General features: G+C 42.0%; 2 protein-coding genes across 3 annotated transcripts in view; one reads left to right on the top strand and one right to left on the bottom strand.

Annotated features, from left to right (window-relative positions):
• Positions 1 to 4,046, bottom strand: part of LOC113424093 (acyl-coenzyme A synthetase ACSM3, mitochondrial) — a 19,555-nt gene extending 15,509 nt beyond the window's left edge. Inside the window, exon 1 of one of the 2 annotated variants that reach the window (XM_087942141.1) lies at positions 3,444 to 4,046. The gene's annotated coding sequence lies outside the window, so the exon portion shown is untranslated. Of the gene's footprint in view, positions 1 to 1,851; positions 1,999 to 3,443 lie in introns of those variants that run through there. The other variant, XM_087942142.1, reaches the window with a different exon arrangement.
• A 1,541-nt stretch (positions 4,047 to 5,587) lies between these two features.
• THUMPD1 (THUMP domain 1 NAT10 acetyltransferase adaptor) lies at positions 5,588 to 12,719 on the top strand. The gene is made up of 4 exons (XM_026685689.2): positions 5,588 to 5,914; positions 7,550 to 7,745; positions 8,745 to 8,993; positions 10,626 to 12,719. Exons 1-4 carry the CDS (start codon positions 5,663 to 5,665, stop codon positions 10,922 to 10,924), a joined length of 996 nt encoding a protein of 331 aa, XP_026541474.2. The 5' UTR covers positions 5,588 to 5,662; the 3' UTR covers positions 10,925 to 12,719.
• The last annotated feature ends 1,397 nt before the right edge of the window (positions 12,720 to 14,116 follow it).

Below are 14,116 nucleotides of genomic sequence, written 5' to 3'. Positions count from 1 at the left end.
TAAAATTGGAAGTATCTAGGCGACGTTTCGATGAAGTCTCATTCATCATCTTCAGGCTTGTGTCTTCAGCTTTGTGCTTCTCAGAGTACTGAAGATGATGAATGAGACTTCATTGAAACGTCGCCTAGATACTTCCAATTTTACGCGGGAGAAAACCCGAATAACCAAAGATCCACATACAAATACCCCCGAGAACCTCAGAAAACAAATATATAGATATAGATATAGATATAGATATAGATATAGATATAGATATAGATATAGATAGAGATATAGATAGAGATAGAGATATAGATAGAGATAGAGATAGATGGTATTCAGTTTTGTTCAGGTATTTTCCCATGTCATTATAGTTGTGCTTTTAAAGTTGCAGCAACGTTTTGGCAGAATCTCATCTGCCATCATCAGGCTTCTGTATTGTGTTCATCTGTGACTCACAGATGAACACAGTACAGAAGCCTGATGATGGCAGATGAGATTCTGCCAAAACGCTGCTGCAACTTTAAAAGCACAACTATAATGACGTGGAAAATACCCGAACAAGCCCTCCTTCCCATCAACCTGATGGCAGATTCAGGGATAACAGGACTTGTAGTCCAACATCTAAGATTACAGGTTAACAGAGTTGGAAGGGACCTTGTGGGTCATCTAGTCCAGGGGTCCCCAACCACCGGTCCGTGGACCGGCACCGTCCGTGGAACAAATCCTACCGGGCGCTGGTTTGCTGGCGCTGTTTGATGATCTTCTGGTGAGCTTTCTGATGAAAAAAAGATGTGCTTCTGGTGAGCTTTTCTGGGTAGAAAGCTCACCACCGGAAGCACTTTTTTCATCAAACAAGATGGCGGCGCACCGCTGATGCCGTGATGCGTACCGGGCCGCAGCATAAAAAAGGTTGGGGACCACTGATCTAGTCCAACCCCCAGCCCAAGCAGGGGACCCTACACTATTTCTGACAAATGACAGTCCAATCTCTTGAAGGTCTCAAGTGATGGCACTCCCACAACTTCTGAGGGCAAAGCTGTTCCATTGTTGATTGTTCTCTCTGTCAGAAAGCTTCTCCTTATTTCCAGATTGAATCTCTCCTTGTTCAGTTTCCATCCATTGTTCCTTGTCTGGCCTTCGGGTGCCTTGGAAAATAGCTTGACCCCTTCCTCTCTGGGGCAGCCCCTCAAATACTGGAAGACTGCTCTCATGTCTCCCCTGGTCCTTCTCTTCCCTAGATTAGCCATGCCCAGTTCCTGTAATTGTTCATCGTATGTTTTAGCCTCCAGTCCCCTAATCATCCTGGTTGCTCTTCTCTGCACTTGTTCTAGAGTCTCAACATCTTTTCTCTTTGTACCCAGGTCTCAATTAATCTTCCAGTCTCAGCCCCAATCTTTGTACTATGCAATCCAGATTCATTTGCAACAAAGAACAATAAAGTATTAAAGCTCTAATTTAAATGTTTGCAAGCAGGGATTCTTGTAACTATGCAGTGCCTTGTGGATTATTTAATTTATTTATTAAATTTGCCGCCTGTGTCCCCACGAGGGGCTATCTATTATAGAAAGTCCTCGGTTTACGATCATTCCATTTAGCAACCGTTCTAAATTTTGGCGGCGCCGAAAATAGAGACTTATACGACCGGTCCTCACAACTTTATGACCATTACGACATCCTTACAGTCACATGATCAAAAATTGGGTGCTTGACAACCAACATTTATGTCTCTTGCAGCATCCCAGGGTCATGCGTTCAACATTTGCGACCATCCGATAAAGTCAGCAGGAGAAAATGGATTCGCTGAAGGACACCACGATTCGCTTAATGACTGTGGGGAGGAAAAAGGTGGTAAAATAAGGTGCAACTCACCTAACAACTGCCTTGCTTAGCAACGGAAATTCTGACCTCAGTTGCGGTTGTAAATCGAAGGATTACCTGTACTAAGGATTACGAAAGATAGGTCGCAATCTCAGATCTGCAAAAGACTGGAACCTTGTGCTACTTATTTCACTCCCGTGACTGCCAACATGAAAGAAACAGGGGTGGGAATCAGCTGATTAAAAACGCCGGCAGTTGGATCTGGACAAAATCAATGCAAAGTTCTTTTGTGACATAGACCAAACAGCAACCAAGCGTGCTGCCAAACTGAATGTAGTAACAACGCTACGTAAGGTATGTGCTACTTGGCAGAGAGCGCTGACCCGTTGCAAAGCCACAAGAGGGATTTTACAACCTTGCCTAGGGCTAAGCCATCCAGGTGTGCTACAATGCAGGGTAGTCCTGCACTTACGACCGCAATGGAGCTCAGCATTTCTGTTGTTAAGCAAGTTAAGCGAGTTTTTGCTGGCCGTTGTACGACCTTCCTTGCTAAGCACATCCCTGCAGCTGTTCTGTTGGTTGTGAAGTGAATCTGGCTTCCCCGAGGATTTAGCCTTGTCCGGAGGTTACAAAAGGGGACTCCAGGATGCTGCAATCGTCATAAATAGGAGTCAGTTGCCAAGCGTCTGAATTTTGTTTGCGTGACCATTGGAATGCTGCAACGGTTGTAAGTGTGAACATTGGTGTAACTTAGAACGGTCACTAAACACACTAAATTGAGGACAGCTTGTAAATTGACTTGGATATAAAGGGTCGCTTATCATTCAACCAATCTGGAATTCCTCACATTCTCGGACATCCCAACCTAGTAAGGTTGCTGTTTGAATGGGGGGAACCATTTTTTCCCTCCAAAATCCAGAAGTCAGTCAGTGTGGCGTCTGATTTGATTCACATTTGCTACTGCCGGAAACAGGCTTGTATGATTCCCATAAAAAAGGGGAAAGGACATTCCATGTCTAAGCTTTTGGAAAACTCCTGGTCTAATGAAGTGTCTATTTCGGCTTCAAGCCCAAAGGAATCTGAACAAAATTAGGAACTATTCCAGTTCCGTTTGGAACAGCGAGAAATCCATTCCAGAAAACAAAATGAAATATTGGACTGTTTATAATTTCAGAGGAAGACCCTAGCTGGAAATGAACATGCTCTGTCGGGGCAATCACAGAAGTTCTCAGTGAACTGAGGCATATGATGCTGAGTGGACAAGGTTATTTTTAATTTAAAAAGTCAGATTTGTTGAAAAGGAGCCAAGAAAAAAGACAGAGTATTAAATGCCATCTCAGAAATCACTTTTCTTCTTAACAGCCATGCAATCCACAGCCCACAAAAGATATTTCAACTTCTTTGATCCTTGCTTTGTAGTTAAGAGTATCTAGAAAGACAGAAGACCTGAATTGAAATCTCTCCCTAGCTCTGTGTTCATTGAGTGATCTTTATTTGCTCAGTGGATAACAGCTTGATCTGCCCCACAAAACTACGAGCATAAACGAAGCCACAAATGCATACCCCCCACCCCCCAAAAAATTGCAATAATAATAATAATCATTCTGAACACGAAGAAAGAGCTGGATTTATTGTTCTCTTACCTCCTTGAAAAATTCAACAGGTACTTGAAATTCAGTTTTGGATTATTTTTCAAAAGAATGCCCTCTTCTGGATTCTTGGAAAGCGAGCTGATTTTAAGCTCTCACCTCTTTACAGGAGCTGCAGGAAGTTAATCCCACCCAGGTAAAGAGGGAGCCAAAGCAAACTTCTCTGGGACACAGCCACAATGCCAACGTCCTCCCTTACCCTCTTGGAAGCTGTTCACAGAAGGATGTGGCATTTCCCCCCCCCTTCCCCTAAGAGTGAAGGACGCAGTACGTCACGCAGACAAAGGAAAAACTGGTAGAGCACCTCTGAAGCAATCTGCAACCTTCCACCAGTGCCAGCTAGAAAAGCATGTTGTCCCCAAAACCAGGCTCTTGCTTGGTGCAGAAGCCGATAAGTCACCAGACATAAGGTGTGGTACAAAATTATGCTTTTATTTTGGTACCAAGATAGAAGGACCCTGGCTCAAAAGCTAACCAAGGGCCTCCATAAGAATCTTACAGCAATTTTTATAGTCAAGGGGTGGTTGCATGCAACCTTTGCTCTTCCCCTAATAATGCATGCATAATAGATAACATTGATTGGTTATTTGGATCTCAAATGGTACGGGCTTACTACTGCACAATCTGGTTGCAGAAATCTTTTTTTTTTAATCCTTGCTTCTTCATGTAGAAGACAGTTAAGAGTTTAAATGATCAGTGGAAGAAAGGGTGGGAAGCCCCATAGATTTCATAACTTTAGAATAGAATAGAATAGAATAGAATACCTTTATTGTCATTGCATTCCACAAATACAATGAAATTTGAAAGCTATTCCAGCACAATATCCCAAACACCACATCACAATCACGCTACAGAGTATTTAAAAATTAAAATAATAATAATAATAGGACTAAATCACAAATGCACTGTTTGATTCAAGACAATTAGTGCCTTGGAAAAGAAACTGTTTCTCAATCTATTAGTCCTCATTTTAAGACACCTATAACGTCTCCCTGATGGTAACAGTTCAAAATATGAATGTTTATTTATTTTATTTATTTATTTTGTTAAGCGATTATAAGATAACAGGTATAAATATAAACATAGTTATGAATACATGAAATAGATACATATAAAAAAAATAAAAAAAAATAATAGGACAGGAACGGTACGCTTAGGCCTCTTAGGAAAGGGGTGAGGTCAATAGTAGACAGTCTTAAGGTTAAAGTTTTTGGGGTTTGGGGAAGAAACTACAGAGAACGGTCTGTGGAGATTTTTTGTGCTCTAGAGAGGAGTCTGGTCTTCGCAATCTCTTCCAAAGAAGAAAGAGAGCAACCGATGATTTTTTGTGCTGTGTTTATAACTCTCTGGAGCATCTTCTTATCCACTGCAGAGCATCCAGCATACCACACCGTTACACAGTGTGCCAAAATGCTCTTGATGGTAGACCGGTAAAAAGTAACCAGCAACTTCTCACCCAGACCATTCTTTTTCAGCAATCTCAGAAAGTGCAGGCACTGTTGGGCCTTCTTTGCAGTGGCCATAGTGTGGACCGATCAAGTAAGGTTGTCGGAAAGATGAGTTCCTAGAAATTAACTTTAGGTTTTTCTTTTTCTTGCATGCTTTTCTTTCTTTCCTTTCTATCTTTTCCTTTGATTTTACTGCATGTAAATAAATGTAAACAATTGTATCCTTTTTTGTGTCATGGCTTTTTTTTTTTTTTTTTGCATTTTAAGATATCTTTTTTCAAACATGCATTTTTCTAAAGTTTCTCTTGGCTTTGCTGTTGAATGTTGAAGGAGTTGTAAACAATTTTTATGTAGATTTGCGCTCTCTCTCGTATCTCATTCTACCTTTATCTACCTGTTTTCTCTATGTCTGTCTGTCTATCACCTAATCTATATCATATATCTCTCTCTTATTTAGAGTTTTATTGCACAAAGTGTCCTTTTGCGTTCCTATCCCGCGTTTGCCTCTAACAATGCCTTTCTGTCAGACGCGGGCTGCAGAACTCGGGAGGGCCACTAGCTGGAGCCACAGCAGCCGAGCATCCTCTCTAGAATTTACACGCCTCGACTCTATGCTCACGCCGCCCTCTCTGCCTTTTCTTTATCTCGGCGGTCTATCCCAAAAACGTTCTGGGCGCCGTCAGATGACGCCATCAAAGGACCGTCGCCCGGGTTGTGGCGCCTCGGCTGCGCCTGCGCCGCTCTTCATCACTCGCCGCCTTCCCCATGGCTACCGTGGAGACGCCGCCGGTGGCGACGGCAGCTGCGGCGGCGGCGGCCTCGGCCTCTCGCAAGCGGCGGCCGCCCAAAGGGCAGTACGTGCAGGCGGCCAAGAGGCCCCGGCCGGCCGGGCGGCGCCAGCTGGAGGCCGGCATGTGCGGCATCCTCATCACCTGCAACATGAACGAGCGCAAGTGCGTGGCCGAAGCCTACAGCCTGCTGGGCGAGTACGGAGAGCAGCTGTACGGGCCCGAGCAGGTGAGCCCGGGGCGGGAGGAGAAGCCACGGGAGGGGGGGACTACCTGGCTGGTTGTCTCTCGGGGGAACGCCTGGAAGGCTGGGGACCACAACTCCCAGGATTCCCGCTCAGCAAAGTGCCCGGTGGGAATGCTGGGAAATGTAGTTTTTCGCGACTTTTGCAGAGCTCCCTTGCCCCCTTTTATTTTATAACAAAAAACAACAAATAAAACCTTATTTCAATTATACAGTGTGTCGGTTGAGTACATATAATCATGTGCACAATATTTATATACATTTTTCTTGAGTTCACATATTATATTCTAATCAACATTCTATATCGTTGTATATCATCATTAGGTTTTTTTAAATTTCAGTTTCAAACTATCCTTAAAAGCAAATCCCAACTCTTTACAAAATTATATTCATGTTATAACTTATTCTAAGATAACCAGTTGTAGTATATCATTATACTACATTGGGGGAGTTGGTTTTGGTTTGGTTTTGTTTTTCCCCAAATTTTGTTCTATTGTACTTTACTAATTTTTGTTAGTTCTTATTGTTTTTATTTTTATTTTTTGTTTTAAATATGATTTTACATTGTGTAAGCTGCCTTGAGTCGCCATGGGCGAATAGGCGGCAATACAAATCAAATAAATAAATAAATTATTATTATTACAATATCCTTTAATTTCTTACTTTACTTTCTAACCATCCATAAAATAAATCCCATATTTTATAATATTCTTCGTCTCCTTGCTCTTTAATTTCTAATGTCAATTTACTCATTTCTGCACACTATTATTTTCTTAATCACCTCCATTGGAATTTTCTCATTTTTCCAATTTTGAGCAAGTACAATTCTAGCTGCTGTTAACACATTAATAATCAAATATGTTATTTCTTTACTGTATCTTTCAGGCAAGATTCCCCAATAGGAATATCTCAGGCTTTAAGTCTGTGTGTTGTTTTATCATTTTTTTCCCAACCATGTGTGTTTTTTAGTCCAGTGTCTTTTAGCTTGAGCTCCCCCTGCTTTTCTGCTTGGGTGTTTTTCTATGGCCTCAGGTGGGAAAAGGTAAAACCGTTCTAATGCAGGGAGTTCTCGACTTACAACCATTTGTTTCGCGACTGTCCGAAGTTACAACAGCCCTGGAAAAAGTGACTTAATTGGTTTTCACGCTTAGGACCAATGCAGCATCCCATGGTCAAGCGATCAAAATTTGGATGCTGGGCAACTGGCATGTATTTATTTATTTATTGGTCTTTTAATGATCCTGTAATCCCTTGCATCGGGGTGGAGTCGGGGCAGTTGAGTGGAGCTGAGTGTTTACTGTCCGGATGCTCTTCCTGTCGCCAATGCAGAGTTCGCAGCAGATATTATTAATTAATTGTGCCCAGAGAGAGAGAAATATCTGCCGCTACCTAGGATCGAACCACAGCCTCCTGATTAGGCCACTGCACCTCTCAACTGGCATGTATTTAGGACGGTTGCATTTCCTTGGGTCACGTAAGCCCCATTTGTAACCTTCCCAGCCAGCTTTTTCGACAATGGGGGAAAGCCAGATTTGCTTAATGACAGATTCGGTCACTTAACAATTGCAGGGCTCCCTTGTGGTCGTAAGATGTATTTATGTTATTTTTGCATATGCTAAGTTTGCAGAGCAAACCGAGGACAGACTCTCTGGGAATGAGGAGGAGCAAGAGGAGGAGGAGGAGGAAGATGATGCCGAAGCAGCTTTGAAAAAAGAAGTGGCTCAGATCCGTACCGCCACGGAACAGAAGCAACGTCGGTTCCAGTCGGTGGAAAGTGGTGCTAACAACGTGGTTTTTATTCGAACGCTGGGTGTCGGTATGTATGCAAAGAGTTTGCCAATAAAATGATTACGATTTTATTCCTAATGTTATTTACACATTGCTGTCCCTCAAAGAATCCAAATGACTTACAAAAGAACAAAAAATAACCCAACCATCCTTGGCAATTTAAAAACCTGGGTAGTTCCCAGAATTCCTAGCCAGCACACCAAAAACTTTACTCTTGCTTTTTTTTTTTTTTTTTTTTTAGCAAAAATCACCCCATAGTGAACAATGAGTTGGCTTAACATCCGCAACATTTGTTTAATGATTGCAAATTCACTTAATGCCCTGATGCTTGGCTTAACCACCAACACAGGAAAAAGTTGTAAAATTGGATCCGTTCCTCTGATGGACCTGATTTTACAACCACCATGACTTATGACCAGAACAGGCAGGCTCCATTACAGTTATAAACCGAGGACTATCTGAAGGTCTTTCTCATGTCAAAGGACTTAGTGCTTCTAAGAAGGCTGGTGCTTCTCACTTGAAAGTGTTTTTCTGGTGAGACCGGTCTATCCACCCAAATATGGAACATGTCAACTCATAAAATATTTCTATGGGTTTTTTTAGAGTTGCCAACAGAAAGGGAGGGGGAGCAGTGGGCAGCTTGAAAAGCAAAAGTGCGTTCCATAAATGTTTTCAAAGATAGTAACTAGGTGACCGAAGTTTCTACTGCAAAAAATTCTAACTGGAGAACATGATTGATGACTCTTGGCTATGGATGTGTCCCATTGGAGAAAATGAATTACGATACACCCAGGGGGTGGGCGGAAAAACCAGGGTCAAGGATGACACTGAATGATGTGTCTCAGAGTCGGCTACACCCAGGCAGAGCCGGCATGTTTACTCCTAATAAATCTTTTAAGTTTTGGAAGTTTGGCTCGAAACCCATGGTTTAAATGGGGGGTAACCGCCGGAACCCTGACAGCACGGAGCATACTGCTTCTCACTTGAAACAGTCTCCCTTTGAATCCTCACGTTTGTGTGTCCGCAGAACCTGAGAAGTTGGTCCACCACATTCTAAAGGACATGCATGCCACCAAAAAGAAGAAAACCCGAGTCATCCTGCGCATGCTGCCCGTATCGGGTACCTGCAAAGCCTTCCTTGAAGACATGAAGCAGTATGCAGAGACCTTTTTCGAGCCCTGGTTCAAAAGCCCCAAGAAGGGCACTTTCCAGATTGTTTACAAGGCGCGAAATAACAGCCACCTCAGCAGGGAAGAAGTCATAAAAGAGCTGGCAGGTAAACACAAGGGAAAACTATTACAGCTTTTCTCTCCTAGGGTAGCTCTCAATCCATGGTAGATCTGCAGTGGTTTAAGAATTGGGGTTTAAGATTTTATGTTCCTGTGGGGATGTTGCAATCTAACAAGGGTTCAAGCAGTGCACCCTAAAAGTTGCACCTAGAACCTCACTTCAGAAGTGAGCATACCTGGGATGACCCAGGGTGGGATACAAAAGCAACAAAGTCACGAAAACAGGTGAAGTCCCTTTAATTCCTTCAACTTGGCTTCAAAGGTCCAATTATCATTGACTAGAGAAAAAAACTCCCCCACAAACAGTTGCGAAAAGGAAGAAATTCCGTTCGAACTCAAAATACATATAAATTATAAATAGAAAAAAACAACACAAACCACACTGAAGCAATTAATGAGACAAGGCAGGATAAGGGCTTGAAGACGTCCACAGATATCGAAACACACTGGGAAGGACGCCAGAACTCAAATAAGAACTGAAAGACTAGAATTATTTCACGCTTTGTTTCCAACACTGGCCCAAGCGCAGTTTGTCCTTTTTCACAGCTGCAGCCCATGAAGGGGATCAGGGCCCTTTCCTCCCCCATAGACCATGCCATTCACGTTTCTCCCTTATCTGCTCCTCCCTGCGTGCCCTAGGATGAAGAGGGGATGGGCCTTGGTCTTCCTCTGAATGCCCGCCCGGTCTGTGTCCTTCCCCAGTTTCCTCCACAACCTCCGGAGCCACACTCCCACTCCCTGTTGGCTGTCCTCCTCTCCTCAGAGTCAGACTCTTAATGGGCATGACGATACTGGTGCTTCTATTTCTGTTTGGTTTTTCAGTGAGGGTGAGTAGATTTCCCAAAAGGGCAACATAAGGAGACTTGAAATGCACTCTCTTCATCCCTTTAGATCCCCATTTTTTCCTGTTCCACAAAAAAACAGAATTTTTATTCCTCCATACTAGGATAGCCTTTGATATGTTTTGCAGAGCCAGGCATGGCTGGGGAAACTCGGTGGGAACTTCATGGTTATATTCTAAGATTTCTGACCATTGGCCACGCTTGTGGTTGACGGGAATTTCTGTCTAAAATGCCTGGAGAAACCAGGTTGTCTCGGAATGTATTAAACGCTTAAAACTTCAAGCAGACCACCCATCCTAAAGTTACTTCCTAAGACCACGCTCGGTGCCATCTCTTCCTCCCCATAAAGACACTGGTTTTACATTGTTTTCTTTTTAAAGATACTCAACAACAGGACTAGAAGGGGGGGAAAAGAAAGAAAAAAGAATGTACAAAACGTTACACACAAAAAAGAATGAAACTCAAAAGTGTTTTTAAAAAGGCAAGTGGACTTTGTTTTTTTTCCCTTGAAGACGTTCCTCTTCTTATCTGATAAACTTCTTCGATTCTGACTGAAGAACTGAAGAAGCTTCTCAGATGAGAAGGGAAATATCTTCAAGGAGAAACAAAGCCCAGTTGCCTCTTGGGAAAAAAAAAAAAAAGCACTTTTGGGACAACCCCGACCTGGATGACTGAGAATCTCCATAGACACAATAAAACAAAACGCCTGTCATTCCCCTAGTTATGAAATCAAACGAAGGCAATAATCCCTGCCTCCTTTCCATCCTTGCCTTGCAGGCGTGGTGGGCCACCTCAACCCAGAAAATAAGGTCGACCTGAGCCACCCTGAGTATACCATTGTGGTGGAGATCATCAAGAACATCTGCTGCTTGAGTGTGGTTCAGGACTACATTCTCTTCCGGAAGTACAACCTCCAGGAAGTGGTGAAAAGCAAAGCTGAGGGGCAGCCAGAGGCTCCCAAACCATCCCACGAGAACGACGCCCCCGGAGCGGAAACACCTGAAGCACAGAGAGAAAACCGAAACGAGCGCCAGGACAAGACCGAGACCGCCTCCAACGACAATCATGAGGACTAGGACCATGAATGGAAGAGCCGAGAAGCAGAAAAAAAAAAGGGAAAAAAATCTGCAGGATGGGTGGAGGGTTGTTAAATCAGGGGGTTGATGTTTGCTCTCTAGGTCAGGGCTCTTCAACCTTGGCAGCTTTTAAGACTTGTCTGAACTTCACCTCCCAGAATTCCTCAGCTTTGCTGGCTGAGGAATTCTGGGAGTTGGAAGTCCACAAGTCTTAAAAGCTGCCAAGATTGGAGACCCCTCTGCTCTAGGTGATGTGGCTAAAGTGCAGTCTGTCTCAGACCATCCCGCCCCACCATTCCTGTCTTGTAGTTATTCTGAATTTGGGGGAGGGGAGGAGTGTTCCCAACTGAACAAGCCATGATTTTCACAACCTGTAATTCAGGGGTGTCCGCCCTCAGCAACTTTTAAGGCCTGTGGACTTCCAGAATTCCCCAGTCAGCTATTCTGGGAGTTGAAATCCATAGGTTTTAATGCTGTCAAGTGTGGTCACCCTTGCCCCGAAGGTTTAGTGTTACATACAAAACCGATAATTGTGGCTGGATCAAACTCTGGCTAGCCTTTTCCTGACCCAGAGCCACTTATGGGTCCTATTCTTAGGATTAAAAGGTACTGCGCTGATCAGCCAAATGCGTTTCTGCTGTTTCCCTCTAACCTCCAATCCGGATGGAGTGCTGACCCCACTTTCTGGCTTTTTAAAGTTAACATTGCAAAAATGCAGCCAGGATGGGGAGGTGGGTTTGAGAGGGAGGGATCGTTCCTAAACAATTGCCTGAGGTTGGAAGTAGAAGTAGCTAAAGTTGGCTTATTAAAGGTTTTAAAGGTTTTAAAATTATCCCTTTCTATTCTGATTATCATGACCAAAAAACAAAAAAAAAAAAAAAAACAAACCCCAAACCCCTCCCAGATTTTCTTATTCAGGAGTAGGGGGGTCAACAAAGACTACCTATTCGCTTAAACTTTTTTTTTTTTTTTTGCAAGGTGGTTTTTAACTCTTCATCCTCAACAATTTGTGTTTCCAAATCGTAGATTTTTTCCCCCCAAGTAAATTATGGCAGCTGTTTCCTGCCAGATTTTCCTGTAATCACGGTCTAGTTACCAAGCCAGCATCTTGATGCGAAGTCTAGCGTGACTTGAGAACAAACATGATCGTTTCCTCTTCGGCTGGCATCTCTGTGGATCTCGTATTCTGATCCCCTCCGGAAAAACAGCACCTGTCATCCAGTCTATCACAAAGGTCTCTAAACTTGGCAACTTTGAGACAGGTGGGTTTTGACTCCCAGAATTCCTCAGCCAGCCTTGCGTGAATTCTGGGAAGTGAAGTCCAGAAGTCTTAACGTTGCCATCTTTGGAGACCCTCCCTGGTCTATGAGAATAGATAGTTTTAATGTTCTGGTGCTTTTTCTGAATTGGGAACATGTTCAGGTTTCTCTTGTAACTCTTTTAACAGGTGAATATTGAGCTTGGAGGAACTTTGATGGGCTTGCTTGTAGAGACCCTTCTTAACGATCTTAAGCAAATTGTAAAATATTTACCGTACGGGGCTTTGGGGAAAATATACATCTTTTGTTGAAAAATGTTCTATTTGCAGTTACATTGTTAGAAATGTTAATGCTCCAAACTCGTAATTCTTGTGGGAGACAAAATCCAGCTTTTCTCTGGGAGGAATTTCTTGACTGAAAATAAACATTCACAGCATAACATCTTTGCAGGGGTATAATACTTTCCAGTTTGTACGTGCTTGTTCTTTTTTTGTATGTTGTTTTCTATTAAATTGACCTTGGTTTGGTTTGGAAGAGATTGGCTAACACATGTTCTTTGCTTTTTTTCTTTTTTTAAACCACCCTTCTCTTTGTAAAACTCAAAATTCAGTATGTGGAGATAAATGATCAGTGGGAGCAATTCTGCCTTTTAAAATCAGTATGCAAAGGAACAGATCAGTTGTTGGTTCATTTATTCACTTACTGCTATTTGTGGCAAGGATATCTGCTTTGTAGAAGAAAAATCTCCCATAACTCTCTCCTTCTATCTCTCATTCTATCTCTATCATCTATCTATCTATCTATCTATCTATCTATCTATCTATCTATCTATCTATCTCTAATCATTTATCTATCTACATCTATATATCATATCTTCTGTCTATATCTATCTATCTATCTCATCTATCTAATATCACCATCTATCTATCATCTATCTATCTACAGTATATCATATCTTCTATATCTATATAATCATTTATCACCATCTATCTAATCATCTATCTACATCTCTATCTAATCTACAGTATATCATATCTTCTATATCTATCTATCTATCTATCTATCTATCTATCTATCTATCTATCTATCTATCTATCTATCTATCTATCTATCTATCTATCTATCTATCTATCTATCTACATCCATCTATCCATATCTATATATCATCATCTATATCTTATCTACTGTATATATCATATCTATCATCTATCTACAATATCTATATCTATGGTATCTATATCATCTATCGGATCTATCTCACATCTATCTACGGTATCTATCCATCCATCCATCCATCCATCCATCCATATCATCTAATCATTTATCTATCAATACACATACACATGGAAGGGATAGAAGAATCTAGAGCAAACTTGGCAACTTTTAAGAACTTCACAAAACTCAAAAATGCTGCTCAAGCACCTTGAGCTGGAGAGAGCTGTTTTGATGGCCAAATAGACAGCTTTGATTGGGGATGTTTGTGACCTCAACATTGTAATCCAAAGTAATTGAAAGGGTTCAGTTTGCAGTTTTGAATGTAGAAACTATGCATGTACTATTTGAGAGCTAATATTAGTTGATTAATTAAGACATAAGCTGAACTAGTGGCCTACCTTGGATTAAGACGTTTTCTTTTACACGTAAGATAATTCTGTTTAATGACTTAATGCCAGCACGACTTCAAAAGCATTTGCAAGAAGCTGTCCAGGACATACAAAATTCAGAATTTTGGCGGTTCTACATTTTAAAAGATTGTATTGCATTTTATTGGTCTGGATCCCTAAATAAAATGAAAGATGTTAGAGAAAAGTGGGAAGAAAGTGATTTGCAGCTTGGCCAGAAACACAACAACTCCAATTGCCAAGTCAAAAGGAATAAAAGGAAGTTTTAAGCAAACGGCAAATGATTTTTTTTAAACTACCGTATTTAGTAG

The sequence above is a fragment of the Notechis scutatus genome, chromosome 12, assembly GCF_049901735.1.
Source record: "Notechis scutatus isolate UNSWTSFEM ecotype Mainland chromosome 12, rNotScu1.2, whole genome shotgun sequence".
NCBI classification, from domain to species: Eukaryota; Metazoa; Chordata; class Lepidosauria; order Squamata; family Elapidae; genus Notechis; species Notechis scutatus.
The sequence above is the reverse complement of the archived record's forward strand: the minus strand, read 5'-3'. Positions and strand labels throughout refer to the sequence as shown.